Source organism: Lepus europaeus, chromosome 4 (genome assembly GCF_033115175.1).
Source record: "Lepus europaeus isolate LE1 chromosome 4, mLepTim1.pri, whole genome shotgun sequence".
Taxonomy (NCBI): Eukaryota; Metazoa; Chordata; class Mammalia; order Lagomorpha; family Leporidae; genus Lepus; species Lepus europaeus.
The window spans coordinates 36169557-36193012 of record NC_084830.1 but is presented as its reverse complement, the minus strand read 5'-3'; the positions used below and the strand labels follow the sequence as shown (position 1 = coordinate 36193012).

The 23456-nt window shown below is 36.7% G+C and overlaps 1 protein-coding gene across 1 annotated transcript; it reads left to right on the top strand.

The window, feature by feature from the left end:
* The first annotated feature begins 2361 nt into the window (after nt 1-2361).
* On the top strand, nt 2362-3295 carry LOC133758669 (glycine cleavage system H protein, mitochondrial-like). The gene has a single exon (XM_062189861.1). It carries the CDS (start codon nt 2362-2364, stop codon nt 2737-2739), a length of 378 nt encoding a protein of 125 aa, XP_062045845.1. The 3' UTR covers nt 2740-3295.
* The last annotated feature ends 20161 nt before the right edge of the window (nt 3296-23456 follow it).

Sequence of the window (23456 nt, the reverse complement as noted above, 5' to 3'; positions counted from 1 at the left end):
GTTCCTGAAGTTGTAATTGTGAAATGTATGAAGTATGTGTGCCTTAATTAAAAGGTTTCTGAGTAGGATGGGAAAAATAAATTGAAAATAAAAAGAATATGAGAGGTATGTTGAGAAATAATCAAACCATGACAAATTATAATCAAATTTCCTAAAAAGCATAGAGTATCCTCAAATTTGCAATAGAGAAATTCCAGGTCAAGTTGACAGTAAATTTCTCAAAAGAAACTCAGCAGGCTAGTAGTGAATGGAGACATGTTATACACATTCTAAAAGCAAATAAATGCTGCCAACCCAGAATACTTTACTCAGCAAATTTTTTTTTTTCATAAATGATGGTGAAATAAAGACCTTCCAAGAAAAGCAAACATTGCAACAATTTGTCACCCCCTGGCCAGCTTTAAATGATACTTAAGGATGTACTACCTACAGAAAAAAAAAAAATCAGTATCATGAAGCAATGTGAAGGCAGAAAACCCTGTAGGTAAAAGAACAAAGGAGTTTCAAATGAAAAATGGGAATCTTCATGAAAAAATGGCAGGACCACATCATTACTTGTCATTAATAACCTTGACTACAAATGGACTAAATCCCCAATTAAAAGATAGACAGGCTGAATGTATAAAAAAAGCAAGACTTAATTATATGCTGCCTAAAGAAACACACTACAAAACTAAAAAAGTTATATACAGATTGAAAATGAAAGGATGTAAAAAGAGATACCATGCTAATGCAAATCAAAGTGAGCAAGAATAGTTATCCTTATGTTAGACGAGAGATTTTAAGACTAAAACTGTTAACAGATACAATGATTAAAGATTACTTCAACAAGAAGATACGATTGTTATAAAAATATATGCACCCAATTCTAATGTACCCAGTCTTATGAAACAAATGTTAATAGATCTAGAGAAATACATATTTGTCAATAAAATAATACCAGGAGACCTCACCACCTAACTTTCACCAATGGACAGATGGGCCAAACAACAACAACAACAACAACAACAAAAAAAAAAAAAAATCAAAGAAATAACAGTGTAGTTAACCTACATTGTAGGCCCAATGGACCTAACAGACATTTACAAACCATTCTATCCCACAGCTGTAGAATATGCATTCTTTTCACTAGTGCATGGAATATTCTTTAGGATAGACCATATATCAGGCTCATAAAACAAGTTATAAGAAATTAAAAACAACTGAAATCATGTAGCTGGAAATTAACAAAAGAAACCCTAAAAATTATATAAACAGTTGGGACTGAACAATATGCTCCTGAATGAAGAAGAAATCAGAAGGGCAATTTTAAAAAAAATCTTTGAAATCATTGAAGATGAAAACAAAATGAAAACTTATGGGATACAATGAAAACAGTATTAAGATGAAAACATAAGAATAGGTGCCTACATTTAGAAAATGGAAAGATATCAAATAGTCATCTAACAATACATCTCAAGAACCTAGAAAAACAAGAACTACAAAGGACACTTGTAATTAGAATTAGAAATAGCAAAATTTAAGAGAACTAAAAAAAATATGAAAAATCAGTGAAATGAAGAGTTTTTTCATAAAACAAAATTTATAAAACATTGGCCCAACTAATCAAGGATAAAAATGAAAGAATGAATTTAGAGATGAAAAAGGAAATATTACAACTGATACCACAAGAATACAAAATATTAGGAATTATAAAGAACTATATGCTAAAAATTAGAATATCTAGAAGAAAAATATAGATTTCTGGACACATACAATTTATAAAAACTGAGCAAAAAGACAGAAAAACCAGAATAGACCAATCAGCAAGGCTGCGAATGAATCAGTAATCAAGAGCTTTCCAACAAAGAAAAATATCAGGATCAGATGACTTCACTGTTTAATTTTACCAAACATTCAAAGATTTAAAGAATGATTACCAACTCTCAATTTATTCAAAAACGTTTGAAAGGGAGAGAATCCTTCCAAACTCATTCTATGAAACCAGCATTACCTTAATTCCAAAACCAGACAAAGATAGAAAAAAGAAAACTACAGCTCGGCACCCCTGCGAACATGGCGCTGCGAGTGGCGCGGAGCGTGCGGGCAGCGGCCTGCAGCCTGCTCGCGGCCTCGGCGCCCGCTGCACCCTCCTCGCCTCTGCCCTGGCGGCTGCGGGCGGGCGCCGTCCGGACGCTGCGCACTGGACCCGCTCTGCTCTCGGGTTACTGTTAAAGCAAATAATTCAATCTTCAAAAGATGCACCAGGTGTTGAAATCAAGCCATCTTTACCTAACTGTTACCACTGTTTACAGGATGTGCCATCTTGACACATGATCCTTGTTCTTTTCCTGGGCACAGTCAGAAAGTTAAACACAACAAATGGTGCGTAAATTCACAGAGAAACATGAATGGATAACAACAGAAAATGGTATTGGAACAGTGGGAATCAGCAATTTTGCACAGGAAGCTTTGGGAGATGTTGTTTATTGTAGTCTGCCTGAAGTTGGGACAAAATTGAAAAAACAAGATGAATTTGGTGCCTTGGAAAGTGTGAAAGCTGCTAGTGAACTCTATTCTCCTCTATCAGGAGAGGTAACTGAAATTAATGAAGCCCTTGCAGAAAACCCAGGACTTGTCAACAAATCTTGTTATGAAGATGGTTGGCTGATCAAGATGACACTGAGTAACCCTTCAGAACTAGATGAACTAATGAGTGAAGAAGCCTATGAGAAATACATAAAATCTATTGAGGAATGACAGTGGAACCCTTACATGAACTAGTATGGAATAACTTAATCCAGCACAGTTTTCTCTTAAATTAGTGGCGGACAGGACTTAAAATAGCAACTTTTAGCAATCTTGATGGAAGAAATACTACTTTCAACTCTGCTACTGGAAGAAAATATACCCTAACTTTGTAATGAATGCAGAAAAACTCAATATGCATCTTTTTCACAGTACCTTGTGATTTTTATACTAGGCCCTAGGCACTGGTATTCAGAATACATGAAGTTATCTGTGGTAAAAACTAGTTTTACAAATAATGTAATTCAAGGATAACATTGTTATCTTAAGCCTTATGTAATATTGTAACTTGCTTATACTCATCCCTGGATTGGGGTCAAAATATGTAATGATCTTTCTGTTGGAAGTAACTGGGAATACACAACAGTTTTTGTTAGTTGTACAGTGCCAGAGAAAGAACAATACTATCTTAATTTTTGCAATATACTGCATTTGCTGGTGCTGTTTTATGCAGTGAAGCAGCAGCTCTACAGCAAAATAAGAAACATAAATAAAGTTTCAACTTCCTCAAAAAAAAAAAAAGAAAACTACAGAAAAATATGTTTGGTAAACATGGATGCAAAAGTCCTCAACATATCAAAAAGATCATACACCCTGACCAACTGAGCTTTATCCCAGAGACACAGGGATGGTTCAACATGTGTAAATTAACTATGATCCATCATACAGCACATCAACAAAATAAAGGTAAAAATGTATGATTATCTTGATAGATGCAGAGAAAGCATTTGATAAAATATAACATCCTTTCATGATTTAAAAAAAAAACTTAAAAATTGAATACAGAAGGAACATAACACTATAAAGGTAATATATGACAAACCCACTGCCAGCATCTTATTGAACGGAGAAGTTGAAAGCATTTCTGCTAAGATCAATAGTCAGAAAAGAATGCCCATTCTCACTTTTCAAAATAGTTCTGGAAGTTTTAGCCAGAGCCAACAGGCAAGAAAAATAAATCAAAGGTATACAAATTAGAAAGGAGGAAGCTAAATTATCACTGGTTGCAAATGACATGATTCTTTATATGAAGGAACCAAAAGCGTCCAGTAAGAGACTACTGCAACCGGTAGGATAATTCAGCAAATCTGCAGGATGTAAAACCAACACGCAAAAATAATTGCATTCTTATACACCAACAGTGACCTGACTGAGAAAGAACTTGTAAAATTAATCCCATTCACAATAGATATGACAATTTTGAAACCTTGGAATAAATTTAACAAGGAGAATGAAATCTACAATGAAAATTCTGAAATGTTAATGAAAGAAATAGAAGACACACAAAAATGGAAAAATTTTCCATGTTCTTAGACTGGAATAATGTCAAAATGCTCATACTACCAAAAGCAATTTATAGTTTCAATGCAATCCCAATCTAAATTCTATGGGTATTTTTTAAAGAACTGGAAAAACTATTGAACTTCATATGTAAGCACAACAGACCCTCAATAGCAAAAGAATCTTACACAATAAAAGACAGAGGCATCGTAATACGAAATTTCAAGACAGTCCACAGGGTTGTTACAATCGAAACAGCATGGTACTAGCATAGATATAGACATGTAATGGAACAGAATAAAAACCCAAGAAATAAATCCACACCTCTAATAAACCAACTAGTCTTTGACAAACAAGCTAAAAATCACTCCCTGGAGAAAGTATGGTATCTCCAACTAATGGTGTTGGGAAAATTGGCTCTCCATATGTAAAAGTCTGAAACACAACCCCTACTTTGTGCCTCACCCAAAAATTCACAAAAAGGATCAAGTATTTAAACTTAAGACATGAAACCTTCAAACTAGAGGATATTTTATCAAAAACATTTGATAAAGGATTAATATCCAGAATAACTAAAGAGCTCAAGAAATTCAACAACAAAGCAAACAACCTAGTTAGGAAATGGGCAAAGGATTTTAAGAGATATTTTTCAAAGGAAGACATACAAATTGTGAAAAAGCACATGAAAAAATGCTTAGGATCACTACCCATCAAGGAATTTCAAATAAAAACCACATTGAGGTACTACCCAACTCCAGTTAGAATGGCTATCATCCAACAATCAAGAAATAACAAATTGTGGCAAGGTTGTAGATAACAGAGTACCTTCATACACTGTTGGTGAGAACACAAATTGTTACAACCATTATGGAAAACAGCATGGAAATTTCTCAGAATACTAAAACTGGATCTGCTGTATGACCCAGTTATCATGCTCCTGGGATTATATCCAAAGGAAATGAAGTACTTATTTGAAAAAATAGGGGCACTCCCATGTTCATAGCAGCCCAATTCACAGTAGCAAACATATGGAGTCAACCTAAATGTTCATCAACTGGTGACTTGATTTAGGCAATATCATTCATATATACATGATTAAATATTACTTAGCCAAAAAAGAATGCATTTTTGACATTTGCACCAAAATTGATGGAATTGGATATCACTATGCTAAGTGAAATATTCCAGAACCATACAAATATCACAAGGTTTCTATTATTTTTGGAGGTTAATATATAGACAATAAAATTTTGAGAATGTCATATCATTTGGTATATAGTTATCTAAATGGTTTCACTGAATTATACCACATAAATAACAATATACTCACTTTTCCCCAATGTTCATAATTGAAATAAATTTTTAATTTTGTGATATTAATATCCCTGTTTAAGAAAAAAGTGTATATGTGTATATATTATGTGTGAAGTGCCTGTGGCAAAAGTTAAATTTTAAAACTAATTTATAGAAATGGAAATGTTTATTTTGCTACAAAAAATTTGAAAATGTATTTTCCATGAGTCTTTTAAAACACTCTTGTACACATAAGCATGGCATTTGTGTATCATACAGAGTAAGGTTATTTCAATTTATATGTGGATTGCTTCTCACATGATAACCCCTGGGTCATTAACAGTAGAGATGTTACTCTTCTTCCAGAATATGTCTAGTTTATTTATTGCTTTCAGCCCTTTGGCTATGAAATCCTTCAGTTTTCCTGTTTTGCTTCTGAACATGTCTTTCAACTTGTGCTATAACTTGGTTCACATCATTTTGACTTTAATATGTCACAGATCAACCACCTAATTATGTGCTTTTTTGCTTCTTATTGTCTTGCCCTGCTGGTCTCCTTTCAACACCAGTTTTTAAATTGAATGCCTTTGGCAGTTGTGCTCCTGAAATTTACAGATATTTGCCCTGGAGTTTGGCCACAGATTTTTCAACATCTGGGCTGTAATCAAGATTTGAATTTTATTTGTTTTCCTAGTTACTTCAATAGTAAATTTACTATTTTGGGCAGAACTGCAGAAAGGGAGACAACTTAAGATAAATGTGTATTCCTTGTTAATATTTACACTATAACTCTAAGTAATATAGAAATTTTTGTCCCTTAGAGCAAGTTGGTGATTGTAGCTTAGGTATGAATGTAGAAATCACACATCTGCAGAACAAAAAGACTCTTTTTTCTCTTTATTCATTGCTTAGTAATAAATTTTCCTGAGAGTCAGGGCATAAAACAAGTATGGTTGAAAGAGAATTAGAGTTCTATTATATTACTTTATATGTCTGCTTTTTATTTGGTTGTATTATTCCATGAAAACTCTTACTATGGGTTGGTTGGAACCCAAAAAGTGATTAAAAACATACATGTCCTATAAAAATCATATATTTTTTTCTTTTTCAGAAAATTTGTTTCATCTTGCTAGTAAGAGTGTTTAAAACTGACTATAATTATTATGTGATAAGACCTGGTATTTAAGAAACAGAATGTGAAACAACTCAAGCTCGGTTCTGTTCAGTCAATGATTCTCGGGAGTTTCCCATTCTTGGAAATGCAGTGACCTGTGCTCACAAGTGACCAAGGGAGTGGCATTGCTAGTATTGCAGAGTTGGAGATACAAGCCTTCATGCCCCGTGTGTGCGCGCGTGCTATTTATGAACCAAAATAACCCAGGGGGGTTCAAGACCCCTTTAAGAAACAACAATAAAATAGAGCAGCAGCAGGAGAGGTTCTGTATAGGAAGCCTGCTGTTGAAATCTGCATACCAAAGATACCAGGAGATGGATAGGAGCAAAGACAGACAGACAAACTACCAGGATCAGACAAATGGTGGGGACCTCTGGGGGCCCTGGCAGCCTGCTATGCAGAAGTATCACAGAGGTGATCAGTCATTCCTATCAGGGAAGCCCAGCAAAGACCATGCGGCCACATCCAAGATGTGACTGCTTGGGAAAGGAGCCGCCAACTCCTCTCCCTGTGTGTCCTGGGCCCCGAGGTCTGAGTGCTCTGCAAGTACTCACCCTCCAGACGCAAGCTCTGTGCATACGGTGGGTCAGCCCTATTCTTGGATACTCCAGAGAGTGTTTGCATCCAGGCCTCAAAGCCAAGCCCTTAAAGTCAGCCCATGTTCCAGACACTGGTTTAACCACCATACAGAAAGAGATACACCCACCCCTCATCCCCTGGGGACACTCTACTATGTGCGTGCATGTGTTCCTATTCCCAGCTCCCTGGTTATTTCACAAGCTCCATATCCTGCATTGCATTCTGTTACTATGGCAGTGGAGGGCCCAAGTCCCAGGCATCAGTGCCATCCCACCCTAGATCATGAAACTGTTTTTACTCCATGCATGCTGAAGATGCTTAAGGCCTGCTTCAGTTCCATGGATATCACTCAGCAGATACCAGAACACTGCTACTGCATGCAAGGCTACAACCAGATGCAGTACTAGGTTGGGGCCCTTCAACCAAAATATCCCCAGTATGGCAAACTTTACTACCACTGTGGACATCTAACATTGAGCTCAGATGAAAGGGCTGCTCACGGCTGGCACCCTCACTGAAACCAGAACTGCTTCAGCCCACCAGTCATGGGTCTCTGCACCTTCCTCTTTCTATAGCGGAAGATATTTTGGTAGCTAAACTAGCCAGGAAAATCTGAAAGAGGTTATTACTCCACAAAATTAGTAGATATCAAAATAAAGAAAGAAAAAACAAGGAAAAAAATATAGCAGCAAATTTTCTTCAATTATCTTCCAGCTGATGACTCAAAGAAATGGATATAGTAACTGCTCAATGAATAATTTAATTAATGGAAATGCAATAAACTTTATAAAATACAGATAAGTGATTCAGTGAAATCAGTAAGATAATAATCAAAGGGAGAAATTCAACAGATATGTTGGGATAAAAAAAGCAAAAAATCATGGATTTGGAAAGAAAAATAGTAAAACACAGTAGAAAGTGTCCATAGTAGAATCAATGAAGTAGAGAAAATATGAACTCAAAGATTATTTCAAAACATATAATCAGAACCCCCCAAAAGACAAAACAGTGAAACAGAATGAAAATAGCATATAGGATTTCTGGAGCAGCATTTAAAGCACACATATGCAGTCATAGGGTTCTAGGAGCAGACAGACATAAATAGGGTAGAATGTTTATCTAAATAGACATATCCAAATCTGGGAAATATATAAATATCTAGGTATAAGAAGGTCAAAGGTCTCCAATCAGATTCCATCTACACAAGACTACAAACTATTTCACAATCACATCTTCAAATTAAAAAAAAAGACACTGAAAGCTATTAGAGAGAAAAAAAAAAGATTACATACAAAGAGTTTGAGTAAATCCAGCATGGGATTTCTTAGAAGAAATCTTGTAATATTGGATAATATATTCATAGCGCTGAAGAAAAAAATGACAAACCAAAGCTGGAAAAGCTATCATTCAGGAAAGAGAAGGCCTACCTCAGACAAAGGAAGGGAGTTCATCAAAATCAGACCTGTATGACAATAATAAAGGGTTGTTCAAGCCAAAATAAAAGAATGCAAATTATTAGCACAAAACATATCAAAGTGTAAAACTCACTGGTAAAAATAAGTACACAATCAAATTCCTAACACCCTATACTGTAATGGTGATATATTATTTATATTTTTTGTTAAGGTTAAAAAAAACTATTAAAATATTAATAGCTACAATAATTAGTTAAGGAATATGCAGTATGAAGAGATGTAAATTGTGACAGCCAAAACATTAAATTAGAGGAGTAAACTTGTATTTATTTTACACAAAGTTAAGCTATCATTCTGTAATAGTGATCAGATGGAATTTATAGAGTATATCTTGGTAATTAAAAAATTTCAGTAAGTCTCATGGTAACCACAAAGTAAAAACTTAAAGTAGATACACAGCAGAAAAGAGAATTCAAAGTCTACCACCACAGAAAATGATCTAGTGATAAAGGAAGTTATGAAGAGAGCAATTGAGGAACATAGAATGCAACAAGATACCACTAGACTACATACAATATGGTAAAAAGCACTTACCTATCAATAGCTACCTTGATAGTAAATGCATTAAATTCTCCATTCAAAAGACAAAGTGGATGAATGGATAAAAAAAATTGTACACAGCCTACAAGAGACTCATGTCCTTACCTATAAGGACATGTACAGGTTGAAAGTGAAAGGATTGGGAGGCCGGCGCTGTAGGTTAATACCCTGGTCTACAGTGCTGGCATCCCAATGGGTGCCAGTTTGAGACCCTGCTGCTCCACTTCCAGTCCAGCTCTCTGCTATGGCCTGGGAAATCATAGAAGACGGCCCAAGTCTTTGAGCCCCTGCACCCACGTGAGAGACCCAGAAGAAGCTCCTGGCTCTTGCCTTTGGATTGGCGCAGCTCCGGCTGTTACGGCCAATTGGGGAGTGAACCATTGGATCAAAGACCCCTACCCCCCCCCCCACCTCTCCTCTGTGTAACTCTGACTTGCAAATAAATAAATAAATCTAAAAAAAAAGAAAAAAAAAACAAAGTGAAGGGATGGGAAAAGATACTCAATCCAAATGAGAGCAGAGGATCTATATATCAGATCAAGCAAACTTTAAGTCAAAAACTATAAAATGACTTTAAAAAATCAGTGTAGTAGGTTAAGCCATTGTGATGCCAGCATCCCTTATGGGTGCTGGTTTGAATCATGGCTGCTCCCATTTTGAATCAATTCCCTGTTAACACACCTGGGAAAGTAGTGGAAAATGGTCCAAGCCACCACAAGCAAGTGGGAGACCCACAAGAATCTCTTGTCTCCTGTGACCCAGCCCTGGCCATTGTGGTCATTTTGGGGAGTAAATCAGCAAATGGAACATCTCTTTCTCTGCCTTCCCTTTCTCTGTAACTTCAACTTTCCAATAAATAAATCTTTTAAAAGGTGTAAGTTCATCAACAAAATAATTATAAACATAAATGTACCCATTAAAGCACCTAAATATATACAACAAAAATGATTTGGAGAGATGGACTGTAATATAATTAGTAGATTTCAGTCTATCTATTTTCCCCAGTACATTTTATGTAAGAGCTTATTTTTGCAAATGATTATTTGCATAGATTCATAAAAATGATTCCAATTTTTAAAAACATACTAAAAATATACATTAACCATAAAAGTACTTATCTGACTGGAAAGAAAATGAGAATGGCTATTTTCAAACAGTAATAAACATATCATAAGAAAATATATATATAGATTTGTATACATACCATTATTAGCAAGAAATAAATTGTTTTTACATTAATTCTTTATTAGCAGGTTCTACATCAGATCCTCTGATCTTGCTAACATTTCCTATGAAATTTCTATTAGCATGTGTAACTCAAAGGGCTCAATTCAGAGGTTCAAAAGTCCTGAGCTTAAGTAGGAAATAGGGTTTCCAACTCAAAGTTTATCATTAATAAGTCTTTTTAAACAGAGATTTGTTTATTTTGAAAGGGAGAGAGAGATTGAGAGAGAGCGAGCAAGCCAGGCCAAAGCTAGGAGCCAGGAGCTTCTTCTGGGTCTCCACATGTGTGCAAGGGCCCAAACACTTGGGTCATCCTGTGCTTTCTCAGGTGCCTTAGCAGGGAGCTGGATGGTAAGTGGAGCTGCCGGGACTCCAACCAGCACCCATATGGGATGTAGGTGCTCTAGGCCCCCACTTAACCCCATATGCCACAGTGCCAATACAGAACATAAATAATTCTAAAGATCATATAAAGGGGTTCCAAGATGGCAGATAGTGACAGGATGGTCTGATTTATGCCGGGCAAAATTAATATTTGAAAGAGGGGAGAAAGTTCACCCTGTGGATAAAACTGTGAGAGATCCACAGCAGGAGATCCTGGGAAAGCAGTAGAAATGGTCCAGATCTGCACCAAAAGAGCAAATACACAACAAAGGACAACAAAAGTTTGGATCTGGGGAGGAAGATGCCCGCTCGGGCAAACCAGGTGAGAAGGGAATCTACAGGTCCGCTGTGCTATTGATATAGCAGGGCGGAGATCTTGGCGAATTGCTTCTAGAATTAAGCACAGGCCCCTAAGACAGCAGGTGATAGAGCACCCAGAGTTGGAAAAGAAAAAAAAGGTAGTGAGTCTCTCTTCCCTCCCCATTTCCCTGCTACAGCAGAGACCTGCAGCCAGCTGGGGGAAGGTTCATACCCTTTTTGGACACAGGCAGATAGCTGTCACCCCACCTCCTGTGCACATGTCCAGCAGTAACAAGGGTCTCTCCCTACCAGGTCAGTGAGGGCCACAACAATTCAGAAGAATTCCTTTCTTCTCCATGCCAGCTGCACCATGCCAGTTGTTCTACAACAAGAGGAGAGGGGAAGCCACCCCTATGGAAGGAAGATGCCACCTGTGGGACTCCCCTTCCTGCCCAGCACCATTGAGAAGTAATTAAGGCTGCAGTTGGTGGGTACTTTGTGCACCTGCAAACCACCTAACCAAAGAGAAAAGACCTAACCAAAGAGAAAAACCCAGATTCCCACTGACACTGAATCTCGTTGGGAGGACCACGCACAGATAGCAGCTCTGGGAACACCTTATTTTCCTTATGAACAGGACTGGCTAGCTGGATGGGGTGGCCCCACTGACAATCTATGACCTGGAGAGCCCTGGGAACCGAGTCTGAGAAAACAGTGACTGCATAAGAGGAGAGAGTGTGACTAGGTGCTGGGCAACCACAGAGTGCTTCTCTGCACTCTGAGCTCCTCAGTTGCCTATAGCAGCTCATAGCAAAGGGGAAGTGTGCTCACAGGAAAGGCTCCATAGATCAAATGTACAGTTCATAAAGCAGTGTGGATGAGTGCTGAGTACATCGGAGACTAACAGTGGGGTGTCCCTCAGCGGTGAGGAGAAGGGCTGGTTGCACCAACAGAGGCACTAATCTTCTCCAATTAGTTAACCAGATGAGAGCTATTCTGCTAACTGAGGTCTTACCCAGGATACTCACCCTACCCTGGAATACTGAACAGAGTACCCTGGCCACACCCAGCACACAACTCTTGATATTCACTGAAATCAAAAACATTTCTGGAAACAAATTATGATGAAAATATAACATATCAAAACTTGTGGAGTATAGCAAAACTTTATAGCTATTGGTACCTACATCAAGGAACTAGAAAGGCACCAAATAAATGAGCTATCAGTGCATCTCAAGGATCTAGAAAAACAGGAAACCCAACCCCAAACGATTAGGATAAAAGAATTAAAATTAGAGAACAAATGAACAAAATTTGAACAAAAAAATAAAAAGATCAGCAAAAGGAAGAGCTGGTATTTTGAAAAAATAAAATTGACACACCATTGACCCAACTAAGCATAAAAAGAAAAATACCCAAATTAATAAAATTAGATATGAAAAAGGAAATGTAACAGACACCACAGAAAGTTTTAGAAATTATCAGAAATTACTATAAAGAGCTGTGTGCAAAAAATCAGAAACTAAGAGGAAGTAGAGGACTCCTAGACACATACAACCTACCTAAGATGAGTTGTGAAGACAGTTATTGGTCTGTTTAGGTTTTCTAAGACAGAACTCAGTAATAAAGGGACTCCCAACAAAGAAAAGTCCAAGACCAGATGGCTTCATAGCTGGATTCTAACAGACATTCAAAGAAGAACTAACTCCAATTCTTCTCACACTATTCAAAACAATCAAAAAGGGGGGATGCTCCAAAATTCTTTATGAAGCCAGCATCTCCTGAATTCCTACACCTGAAAAAGATGGAGCAGAGAAAGAGAACTACAGACCAATATCTCTGATGAACATAGACACAAAAATCCTCACCAAAATACTAGCCAATCAAATCCAACAACACATCGGAAAGATCATCCACCTGGACCAAGTGGAATTTATTCCTGGCATGTAGGGATAGTTCAACATTCAGAAACCAATCAATATGAAACATCACATTTACAAATTGAACGACAAAAACTATATGATTATCTTGGGGCTGGTGCGGTGGCACACTAGGTTAATCCTCCGTTTACAGTGCCGACATCCCATATGGATACTGGGTTCTAGTCCCGGTTGCTCTTCTTCCAGTCCAGCTCTCTGCTGTGGCCTGGCGGGGGGGAGGAGGGGGAGGCAGTGGAGGATGGCCCAGGTACTTGGGCCCTTGCACCCACATGGGAGACCAAGGGGAGGCTCCTGGCTCCTGGCTTCGGATTGGCGTAGCTCCAACCTTTGCAGCCATTTGGGGAGTGAACCAATGGAGGGAAGACCTTTCTCTCTCTCTCTCTCTCCCTCACTGTCTGTAACTCTACCTGTCAAATAAATAAATAAGAAAAAAAACCTATATGATTATCTCAATAGATGCAGAGAAAACATTTGTTAAAATGCAAAACATTTTCATGTTGAAAATTAAGCAAAATGGGTAGAGAAGGAACATTTCTCAACACAATCAAGGCAGTTTCTGACAAACATATGGCCAGTGTCCTCTTGAATTGGGAGAATTTGGAAGCATTTCCACTGAGATCTGGTACTAAAAAAAGGATGCCCACGGTCACCATTGCTACTCAGTGTAGTCCTGGAAATTTTGGCCAGAGCCATTAGGCAAGAAAATAAAGGGATACAAAATGGGAAGGAGAAGTCAAAATATCCCTATTTGCAATAAATAATTCTACATTTAGAGGATCCAAAAGACTCCACTAAGAGACTATTCAAACCCATAGAAGAGTTTGGAAAAGTGGAAGGATATATAATCAACACACAAAAATCAATAGCCTTTGATTACACAGACAATGCCACAGCCGAGAAAAAACTTCTAACATCAATCCTATTCACAATAGCTATAAAAAATCAAATATCTTGGAATAAGTTTAACCAAGGATGTCAAAGCTCTCTACAATGAGAATTACAAAACATTAAAGAAATAGAAGATATAAAAAATGGAAAAAAACTTCCATATTCATGGATGGGAAGAATCCATATCATCAAAATGTCCATACTACCAAAAACAATTTACAGATTCAGTGTGATACCATTTGAAATGCCAAGGACATTCTACTCAGATATAGAACAAATGATGCTGAAAATCACATGGAAACACAGGAGACCTTGAAGAGCTAAAGCAATCTTATACAATGAAAATAAAGCTGGAGGCACCACAATACCAGATTTCAAGACATACTACAAGGCAGTTTTAATCAAAATAGCCTATATTGGTACAAAAACAGATGGATAGACCAATGGAACAGAATAGAAATGCCAGAAATCAATCCATGCCTCTACAATGAGCTTATCTTTGACCAAGGAGCTAAAATCAATCTCTGGAGCAAGAACAGTCTCTTCAGCAAATGGTGGTGGGAAAACTGGATCACCACATGCAGAAGCATGAAGCAAGACCCCTACCTGACACCTTTCACTAAAATTCACTCAAAATTGACTAAATAGCTAAATCTACTACCTGATAGCAACGGATTGTTAGAGAACATTGGATAAACCCTGTAAGACATTGGCAAAGGGAAAGAGTTCTTGGGAAACACCCCAGAGGCACAGGCAATCAAAGCCAAATCAATAGATGGGATTATAGCAAATTGAGAATTTTCTGATCTTAAAAACAAAAACAAACAAAAAAATCAGCAAATTGAAGTGGCAAGCAACAGAATGGGAGAAATTATTTGCAAACTATACAAATGATAAAGGATTAATAAGAATATGAAGAGATCAAGATTCACAATATCAACAAAACAAAAAATCCAGTTAAGAAAACCGCAAATGGCATACACAGAGAGCTTTCAAAAGAGGAAATCCAAGTGTCCAACAGACACATGAAAAAATGCTCAGGATCACTAGCTGTCAGAGAAATGCAAATAAAAACCACAGAGCTGGCGCTGTGGCTTAGTGGGTAAGGCCACCGCCTGTGGTGTCAGCATCCCATATAAGTGCTGGTTTGAGTCCTGGCTGCTCCACTTCTGATTGATCCTGCTCTCTGCTGTGGCCCAGGAAAGCACTGGAAGATGGCTGAAGTCATTGGGCCCCTGCACTGTCATGGGAGACCCGAAGAGGCTCCTGGCTTCAGATAGGTGTAGTTCCAGAAGATGTTGTAGCCAGCTGGAGAGTGAAACAGTGGATGGAGGACCTCTCTCTCTGCCTCTCCTTCTCTAACTTTTTCCAATAAATAAATAAATCTTTAATAAAAAAATCAAAACCAAAATGAGGTTTCACCTCAGCCTCATTAGAATTGTTATTATGTAGAAATCAACAAACAAAAAATGCTTCTGAGGATGTGGGGAAAAAGGTACCCTAATCCACTGTTGGTGGGAACTGGAAAGCCATAATGGATTACAGTATCGAGATACCTCAGAAATCTGAATACAGACCTCACATATGACCCAGCCATCCCACTCCTCAGAATTTACCTGAGGGAAATGAAATCAGCATATAAAACAGCTATCTGTACCCCCATGTTTATTATGGCTCAATTCACAACAGCAATGACATGGAATCAACCCAAATGCCCTTCAACTGAGGACTGGATAAAGAAATTATGGGATATATACACCATGGAATACTACACAGCAGTAAAAACAAAGCATCCATCTTGAAACAAAATGGCTGAATCTGGAAAATATCATACTTAGTGATATAAGCCAGTCTCAAAGGGACAAATACTGTTCTTCCTGACCTCTGATAACCAATAGATTCCTAAAAGGCAATCTATAGAAGTAAAACTGACGCTTGGAGAAGCAATGACTTTGAACAGCCTTTGTCTCAACTCTTGAGGAGCAGTTTTTTCTGTTTGCTTTCATTTTTTTCTTCATACTAATTGCTGAGCTGTTTACTTAATATAGAGTTAATCATGTTTATGAAGTTAATTGAAAATAAACCATAGTAAAACATAAGAGTAAGAATAAAAGAGGGAGGAGACAGTTGGGTGGGAAGGCAGGTGTGGTAGGAAGAATCACCATGTTCCTAAACTTCTAACTGTAAAATGTATGACGTTTGTAACCATAAAGCCATGTAGTCCTGTATCCGTTCCTATAGACTTACTTCTAAGTTTACAGTTTAAAAACTTCCATGGGATACCAAATCCCGTTAAGCAAGTAAAAACAGCATTTTAAGTGTTACAGTGATCATAGGGATAGGATTAAGCATTGAAGAGATCATGTAGATAGGATTAAATCTTAGTGATATAAATAAAATTAAGTGTATGGTGATAATAATAGAATTAAAATTGGCAAGAATGCTCCAACATGGGAGGCAGTCCATAAGGTAGGCTTACAGAGTGACAATCGCTTTAAGCAGCAATCTGACCTCAGAATCAACCTGAAAGGCATTCTGATCTAGCTGAAAATTCCGTGAGAGCATTTAAGGTATGCATAGCTAAGACACTGGCAAAAAATGACCCACATGAAGGATTTCTGTTGGTGAGACCCCTGTGGAAAGAAATGACTATCAAAGAAGGATATACTTTTCTCTGAAGTGAGGAGAGAACTTTCACTTTGCTTATGGCCTTGTCTAAATTCTGAAGGAGTCTGTGGACTCAAACATTTCCATAGTCTAAGCAGCTCATGTCCAGAGCCTTGGGTGCTCACTGGCATCATACAGGAGAATGTTAATTGCTAAATTAACAGGAGTCACCGCGCACTAACTTCCCATGTAGAACCTCTGTCCTCAAAGAGTTGTATTATAAGGGTTAACAATAAAACAAAGAATTACTTGGTTTTAGTGTATTAAGTGGAGGATATTCTTATGTCTCATAAGTTATAGTTATGTCTAAGTGCTCATGAAAGATGTATCATTCTTGGGTCCTTCTTTAAATCTAAGTTTCTCAAAAAAAAAAAAAAGAATGCTTTAAAAAATGGAAAATGGGGAAAAAAGAAGCAAAATTAACTGAGATGCAATGACTGCAGCCCTTGTCTGGACTGTGAGGAACAGGCTTTTTCTCTCTCATATAAACTGTTGAACTCATTACCTAGGAGAGAGTTAATCTTCTATGTATGAAGACAATTGAAAATAGATCTTAGTAAAAAAAATAAGACTGGGAATAGGAGAGGGAAGTGGAAGAGGGGTGGGAGGGCAGGTACGGAGGGAGGACAGGTACGGAGGGAAGAACTATTATGTTCCTAAAGTTATATTTATGAAATGCATGCAAACAAATAAATACTTTAAAATCATATAATATGAATGTCAAAAATATGATATCTTCTACATAAATAATTCATAACCTAATAATAAATGTATACAGAATGTCAAAGAAAGACCATGTAAGGCTAAGGAATATCCTATGAATCAAGCTAATTTTTTCCTCATTGAAGCTCATCTGAAGGTCTGAAGCTGATTTTTGTTGAAATCCTAGGAAAGCTTTTAAAAATAACATGAAAATAGTTAAGGTTTTTTTAAAGTTCTTCAGCTTAGTCTCCCAAAACCATGAAAAAAGTATTCAACAAATAAAAATAACATTGGAAATATACTAGACTAAAATTAGGAGTCATAATGAACAGTTAGAAAAAAATCAAAGTTATGAATGCACAACTTGAAAATGTACTTTTTATCCAGAAACCTTTTAAGGAATATCCCTTCATACATTTCACAAATACAAATTTAGGAACGTGGCGATTCATCACGCCATACCCATCCTCCTACCCACTCTCCTACCCCTCTTCCTTATTTTTTACTAAGCTCCATTTTCAATTAACTTTATACGCATATGATTAACTATGTTGAGTTCAGCAAGTGGTATCAAAAAAAAAAATCCTCCTCCTCAACTGTCAAGACAAAAGTTATTGCTTCTCAAAGTGTCAATTTCACTTCTGCACATTGCCTTTTAGGTGCTCTTTTTCATAGGTCGGTCATCACAGTTCAGGGAGAACATATGGTATTTGCCCCTTTTGGACTGGCTGGCTTGTTTTACTAAGTATTATGTTTCCCACTTTCATCCATTTTGTTGCAAATTACCAGATTTCGTGGTTTTTTTTTTTTTTTTTTTTAACCACTATGTAGTATTCCATGGTGTATGTATCCCATAATTTCTTTATCCAGGCTTCAGTTTACAGGCATTTGGATTGCTTCCATGTTTTTGCTATTGTGAATTGAGCTGTGATAAACATGGGGGTAAAGATAGCTATTTCATATGCTGATATCATTTCCCTTGGGTAAATTCCCAGGAGTGGGATGGCTGGGTCATATGGTAGGTCTATATTCAGATTTCTGAGGTATCTTGATACTGTTTTCCATTGTGGCTTTACCAGTTTACATTCCCACCCATAGTGGATTACTGGATTAAACTGTGTGTTTAACCATGGTCTCTTACAATGAAGACAAAATTGTAACTTTATAACAAAAGTGGTTATCATTTCAAGCTCAATATTAGGAATTAGGGACTCCAGACTTTATGTGCCCATGAATGTAACAGGAAGGCAGCCACATCAATGTTTGTGTTACTCAGGTGGGACAAGCACAATCTGAATATAATCACAAAAAACTACAAGAGAAACAAACTGAGAATCATTTTTATGAAACAACTAGTTTGTACTATTAGAAATTATCAACATCAGAAAGATAAAAAGTTATGGAATTTTTCAAAGGTATGCTTAAAGAAATAGGACAGGTTAATATAATATTTGATTCTAGATTAGAAACTATGATGGGAGAGGAAAAAAATATATCATGAAGAACAATGCTATCTTTCACAAAATGGAAATATAAACCATAGATAGGAATACTCCATCAATACTAAATTTTCTGATTTTGATTCTCATGATGACATAAGAAAATTTTCCTTAGGAAATTTACATTGAAATATCAAGAAGGACTCAAGCTTCATATCACATGTAGCATATTTACAAATACTTCAGAAAATAAATTCTGTGTCTGCTTGTGTACAGCTATATAGTAGGACAGAATAAAGAATATTAAAATCAGGAAATCTGTAAAACATGAATGTAGTGGTTCCTTACATTATTTTTCCAAATTTCTTTAAAATTATTTCCAAACAAAAAATAGTAAGAATAGTGATGTTTTCTCAATGAATAGATCTACTCTCCTAGATTGCATTTCTTTGATTAGATCTATGAATAAGCTGCTTTTTCCTCATGTGTACCTTAATGAATATTAATTTTCTCATGAGTCACTTAAACATGGTGAAAACCATGTGTCTTTCGTAGTCCCTGTAAAATGCATGTATACTTTCCATGATTTAAAAATTTGGGTACAGTCTGAGAAAAGGAGCATATGCTTGAGATACAGCAATATTACTGGCATAGCTTTTTATAACCAAGGATTCCAGGAGCCACAAAATGCTCACCAACAAGAGGAACTGGCCCATTTTCCATATTTCATTTTAATAAAGATATATATTTACCTCTATGTATATGGATTTATACCTTATAATTTATACCTTATAACATAAAAATTTATACCTTATAATTTATACCTTATAATATCCAGTGTACATTAAGAGTATATTTTTACATACTGGTGATTTTAATTGAACCAGTGTTTAAGATTTCATGGATCCCAAGTTATTCCATTTTACAGTTTAGGAAACCAGGGCTTAATGGTGAAGTGCTTTCCTCAATAACAGCTATTGAACTACAGGAAAAGAACTGACAGCCATTGAATCCAGTTTTCATTCTAAGTTTGTTGCCTTATATTGCCTCCTTAAGAAACTGATAAAGACACCTTAAGATATTTGTGTGTGTATATATATGTATGTATGTATGTGTGTGTGTATATATATATATATATATAGAGAGAGAGAGAGAGAGAGAGAGAGAGAGACAGAGACAGAGAGAGAACAAATAGAATTCAGATGGAAAACAAGAGGATCTTGATTAATTCTGCTGGCAAACACAAACAACAACAAACCCAGTTATGTAGAGGACTTCAAATATTACAAGAGAATTCAGCTCTACTTCATACATATGTAGACCAGACCATAAAAACCCTCATCATGTCCTTATGATATCTGACTCTAGTGATTATATCTATTTAGAGTTGAGGAACTGAAATATTCTTAAACTTTTTTGTTCAGAATATAGAGACAAGCCAGCCATCTTTGCATGACTAGTATGTTAAAGTACTTTTCTGAAGGATTTTATTGAACCAATCAACTTCATTTGGTCCTTTGGAAAGTATATTTGGAAAGAAGGATACTTGGACCACTTAACTGATTGCACTGTGGGATAAAGAATTGTGGTTTTCCTGTGGCTTTAGGAGTTTAAATAGCTACTTTTCATCTGACCCTGAAAATATGAACTCCTGACTTTCTCCAATAACATTAGGATATATTTATCTTCAAAGGATAATATATCCTCCAAGCAATTTTGGATTTTTTTTTTGTTTCAAGCACACACAGTTTTTGGAAGATAATCAACTCTACAAGAAACATATTTAGCTATATGTACAAGATTAATAATATTTAACCTACTAAAATTTCAGTTGAATGGATGGCAAGATTTATTAATTCAAATATTCAGATTCCAAATTGGTCCTAATATTCTTCTCAACCTAGTAAAGCATACCGATTATGATTATGGAGTTTAGAACCACACTTCTGAATTTATACCCTGGTTTCCATGCTTATTAGCTGGGTCTTGGAAAAAGTTAAGGAACTCAATTTTGTCATCTGAAACTAGGGGTAATATTAAGATTAGTGTATAACATTGCTTTGCTTTTTTCTACTGCCTTTTATGCTGCTAAAACTTTGAAGATTACATGGGTCAATACATGTAAGGAAGTCAACATAGAGAACAACACAGAGCATATTGTAAATAATGAAAAAATTATCTTATTTGAAATGCCAGGGTAGAGATTCAAGATCAGTGCTGTTTACATTATGTTCATAAAGGAAGCAAATGCTCAAAACTAGCTCAGACATTTCTGGGGCATGTGTAATTTTCATAACAAGAACATCATGGCACACATTTCAGTGTCGGGAACCTGTGCCACCACATGTGGAGACAGGGCACAAACAGAGCCCAGAAAATAACCTGGGAAGACCGAGTTACAGGAAGTAGCAAGGTGATACAGAGGACAAAAGGCAAAGAAGTTGGTGCCTGACTGTGGTCTATATAAGAGGACTAATTTATTCATTTAATTTGCTAGAATGAAATCTGGAATCCAAGAGGGTAACCATTACCCTTTTGCTCCAAAAAATCCCTATGCTTGGCATGTTAATAAATGTTTAATCATTAGGATGACTCAATTTGCCTAGGAGAGGGCTACTTTTATACTTATTGTTCCAGCACAATTATCCCATGTCACTGTTGGAAGAGTTTCAGCTTTGATAATCAGTTACACACATTCCCTGTGAATAATGTTGGTGAACAGACGAGCTTTCCCTAGCCATATATTTCAGTATGCCTGTCTAATTTATGCTTTCCCATGTGTCTAGCATTTTATTCCATAAATATTATATTATATCCAAGCAAGAATAGGTCTTTAACATATTTTTACTATATTCTTCAGTTTTTAAAAAATATTTATTCACTTGAGAAGCAGAGAAAGAAGGAGAGGTAAGTGAAAATGTGACTCCAGTGCTCAGGAGGAGGCTAGATTTAGGGGTCATTTAAAAAATGATTAATTTATTTATTGGAAGGGCAGAGTTAGAGAAAGATAGAGATTATCTTCCACCTGCTGGTTCACTCCCCAAATGCCCACAATGGCCTGGCCTGGGCCATGCTAAGCCGGGAAACTGGTTACTTCATCCTGGTCTCCCAGGAGGAAACAAGGGCCCAAAGACTTGGGTTACCTTCTGTTGTCTTCCCAGGTACATTAGCAAGGAGCTAGATTGGAAGTGAGCACCCAGGACCTGAAACGGTTCCCATGCTCATATAGAATGCAGGCAATGCAATGGGGCTGTTAAACTCACAGTGCCATGATTCCAGCCTCTAAAAGTCACTTTTAAACAGGGACTCACTGATGACCATGGCGTCTACCTTTTTTAAAAAGTAATGCACATGTATTTACATCATATTCTATAACATAAATTTAGATGACATGAAACAGAATTAGAAAAGTTTGAAGTATTTGTGTGTTTTCAAAGTTCTCATTGCCACTCTTTGTCAAGTAGTTTAGGATTATTGAAAATGTTAATGTTAATTAAGTATTCTGGTGAGAGTAATTTTTTATTCATTGTGTGTTTTTAAAATAACTTTTTAAAAAGTATTTTAAAAATCAGAGAGGGAGAGAGTACTCCTCTATGCTGGTGTATTACTCAAATGCCTACAATGGCTGGGGCTGGGCCAGGCCAAATGCAGGACCTGGAAACTCGATTCAGGTCTCCCACATGGGAGACAGAGACCAAATTACCTGGGCTATCACCTGCTGCTTCCCAGGGTGCACATCACATGGAAGCTGGAAGAGGGAGCTGAGGCAGGGATTGAACTGAAGCCCTCTGATACGGGACACAGGTGGCCATAGATACTAGGCCAGATATCTACCTCATTCTCCCTTTAGTTATTTGAGAAGTAGAGTTACAGACAGCGAGAGTGAGAAACAGAGAGAAAGGTCTTCTGTCTGCTGGTTCACTCCCCAAGTGGCTGCTACAGTCAGAGCTGTGTTGATCCAAAGCCAGGAGCTTCTTCCAGTCTCCCTCAGGGGCTTAGGGACCCAAGGACTTGTGCCATCTTCTACTGCTTTCCCAGGCCATAGCAGAGAGCTGGATTGGAAGTGGAGCAGCTGGGACTAGAACTGGCGCCCATATGGGATGCCGGCGCCGCAGGCAGAGGATTAATCTACTGCGCCACAGCGCCAGACCCCCATTCACCCTTTTTATAGAGGAGAGAAAAAAATAGAAGAATCACAATATATTTAATAGAAAGCATCATCTTTAAACTTTATGAAGGTTAACATAAAGAGTTCTTTTGCTGTTCATATGGAGAGCAATTTTGCAATGCAAGAGAAAAATTTATCAATTTATCAATATTGAACAAAAATACTTGTAGCTTTTAAAATCACATCTCCATGTATTCGAATTATCTTTAAGCAACAATTTTGTCTCTTTTTAAATGATTTTTATCAATGAAGTAACACTTTCAAAAACCTACTATTCTAAATGCCAACTTGATGTCATTGTAAAAGATTTCTTTCTTTTTTTTTTTTTTGCTAATGTGCATTGTCTTAAATGAGTCTGTATAATCTTTATCCTATGTCAAGTCTAGAGAACAAGGTGATCTCATAGAAGTTAAAAGTCTAATGGTAATTATCAGGGACTAGGGAGAATAGAGGAAGGATTAATGGGGAAAAGTTGATTAACAGGTATAAAAGATTTCTAAATTTTTCCTTTTAAAAAATAGACTAGTTTCAAATTGAAATTGTAAATTTCATGGAGGTACTTCAAAAACACAGCAATATTATTTTTGCTAGTATGCCCATATGTTGCTATAACCT

What these genes read in the sequence shown, in the direction of transcription:
- LOC133758669 (XM_062189861.1), top strand. Translation starts at nt 2,362, where the DNA reads ATGGTGCGTAAATTCACAGAGAAACATGAATGGATAACAACAGAAAAT.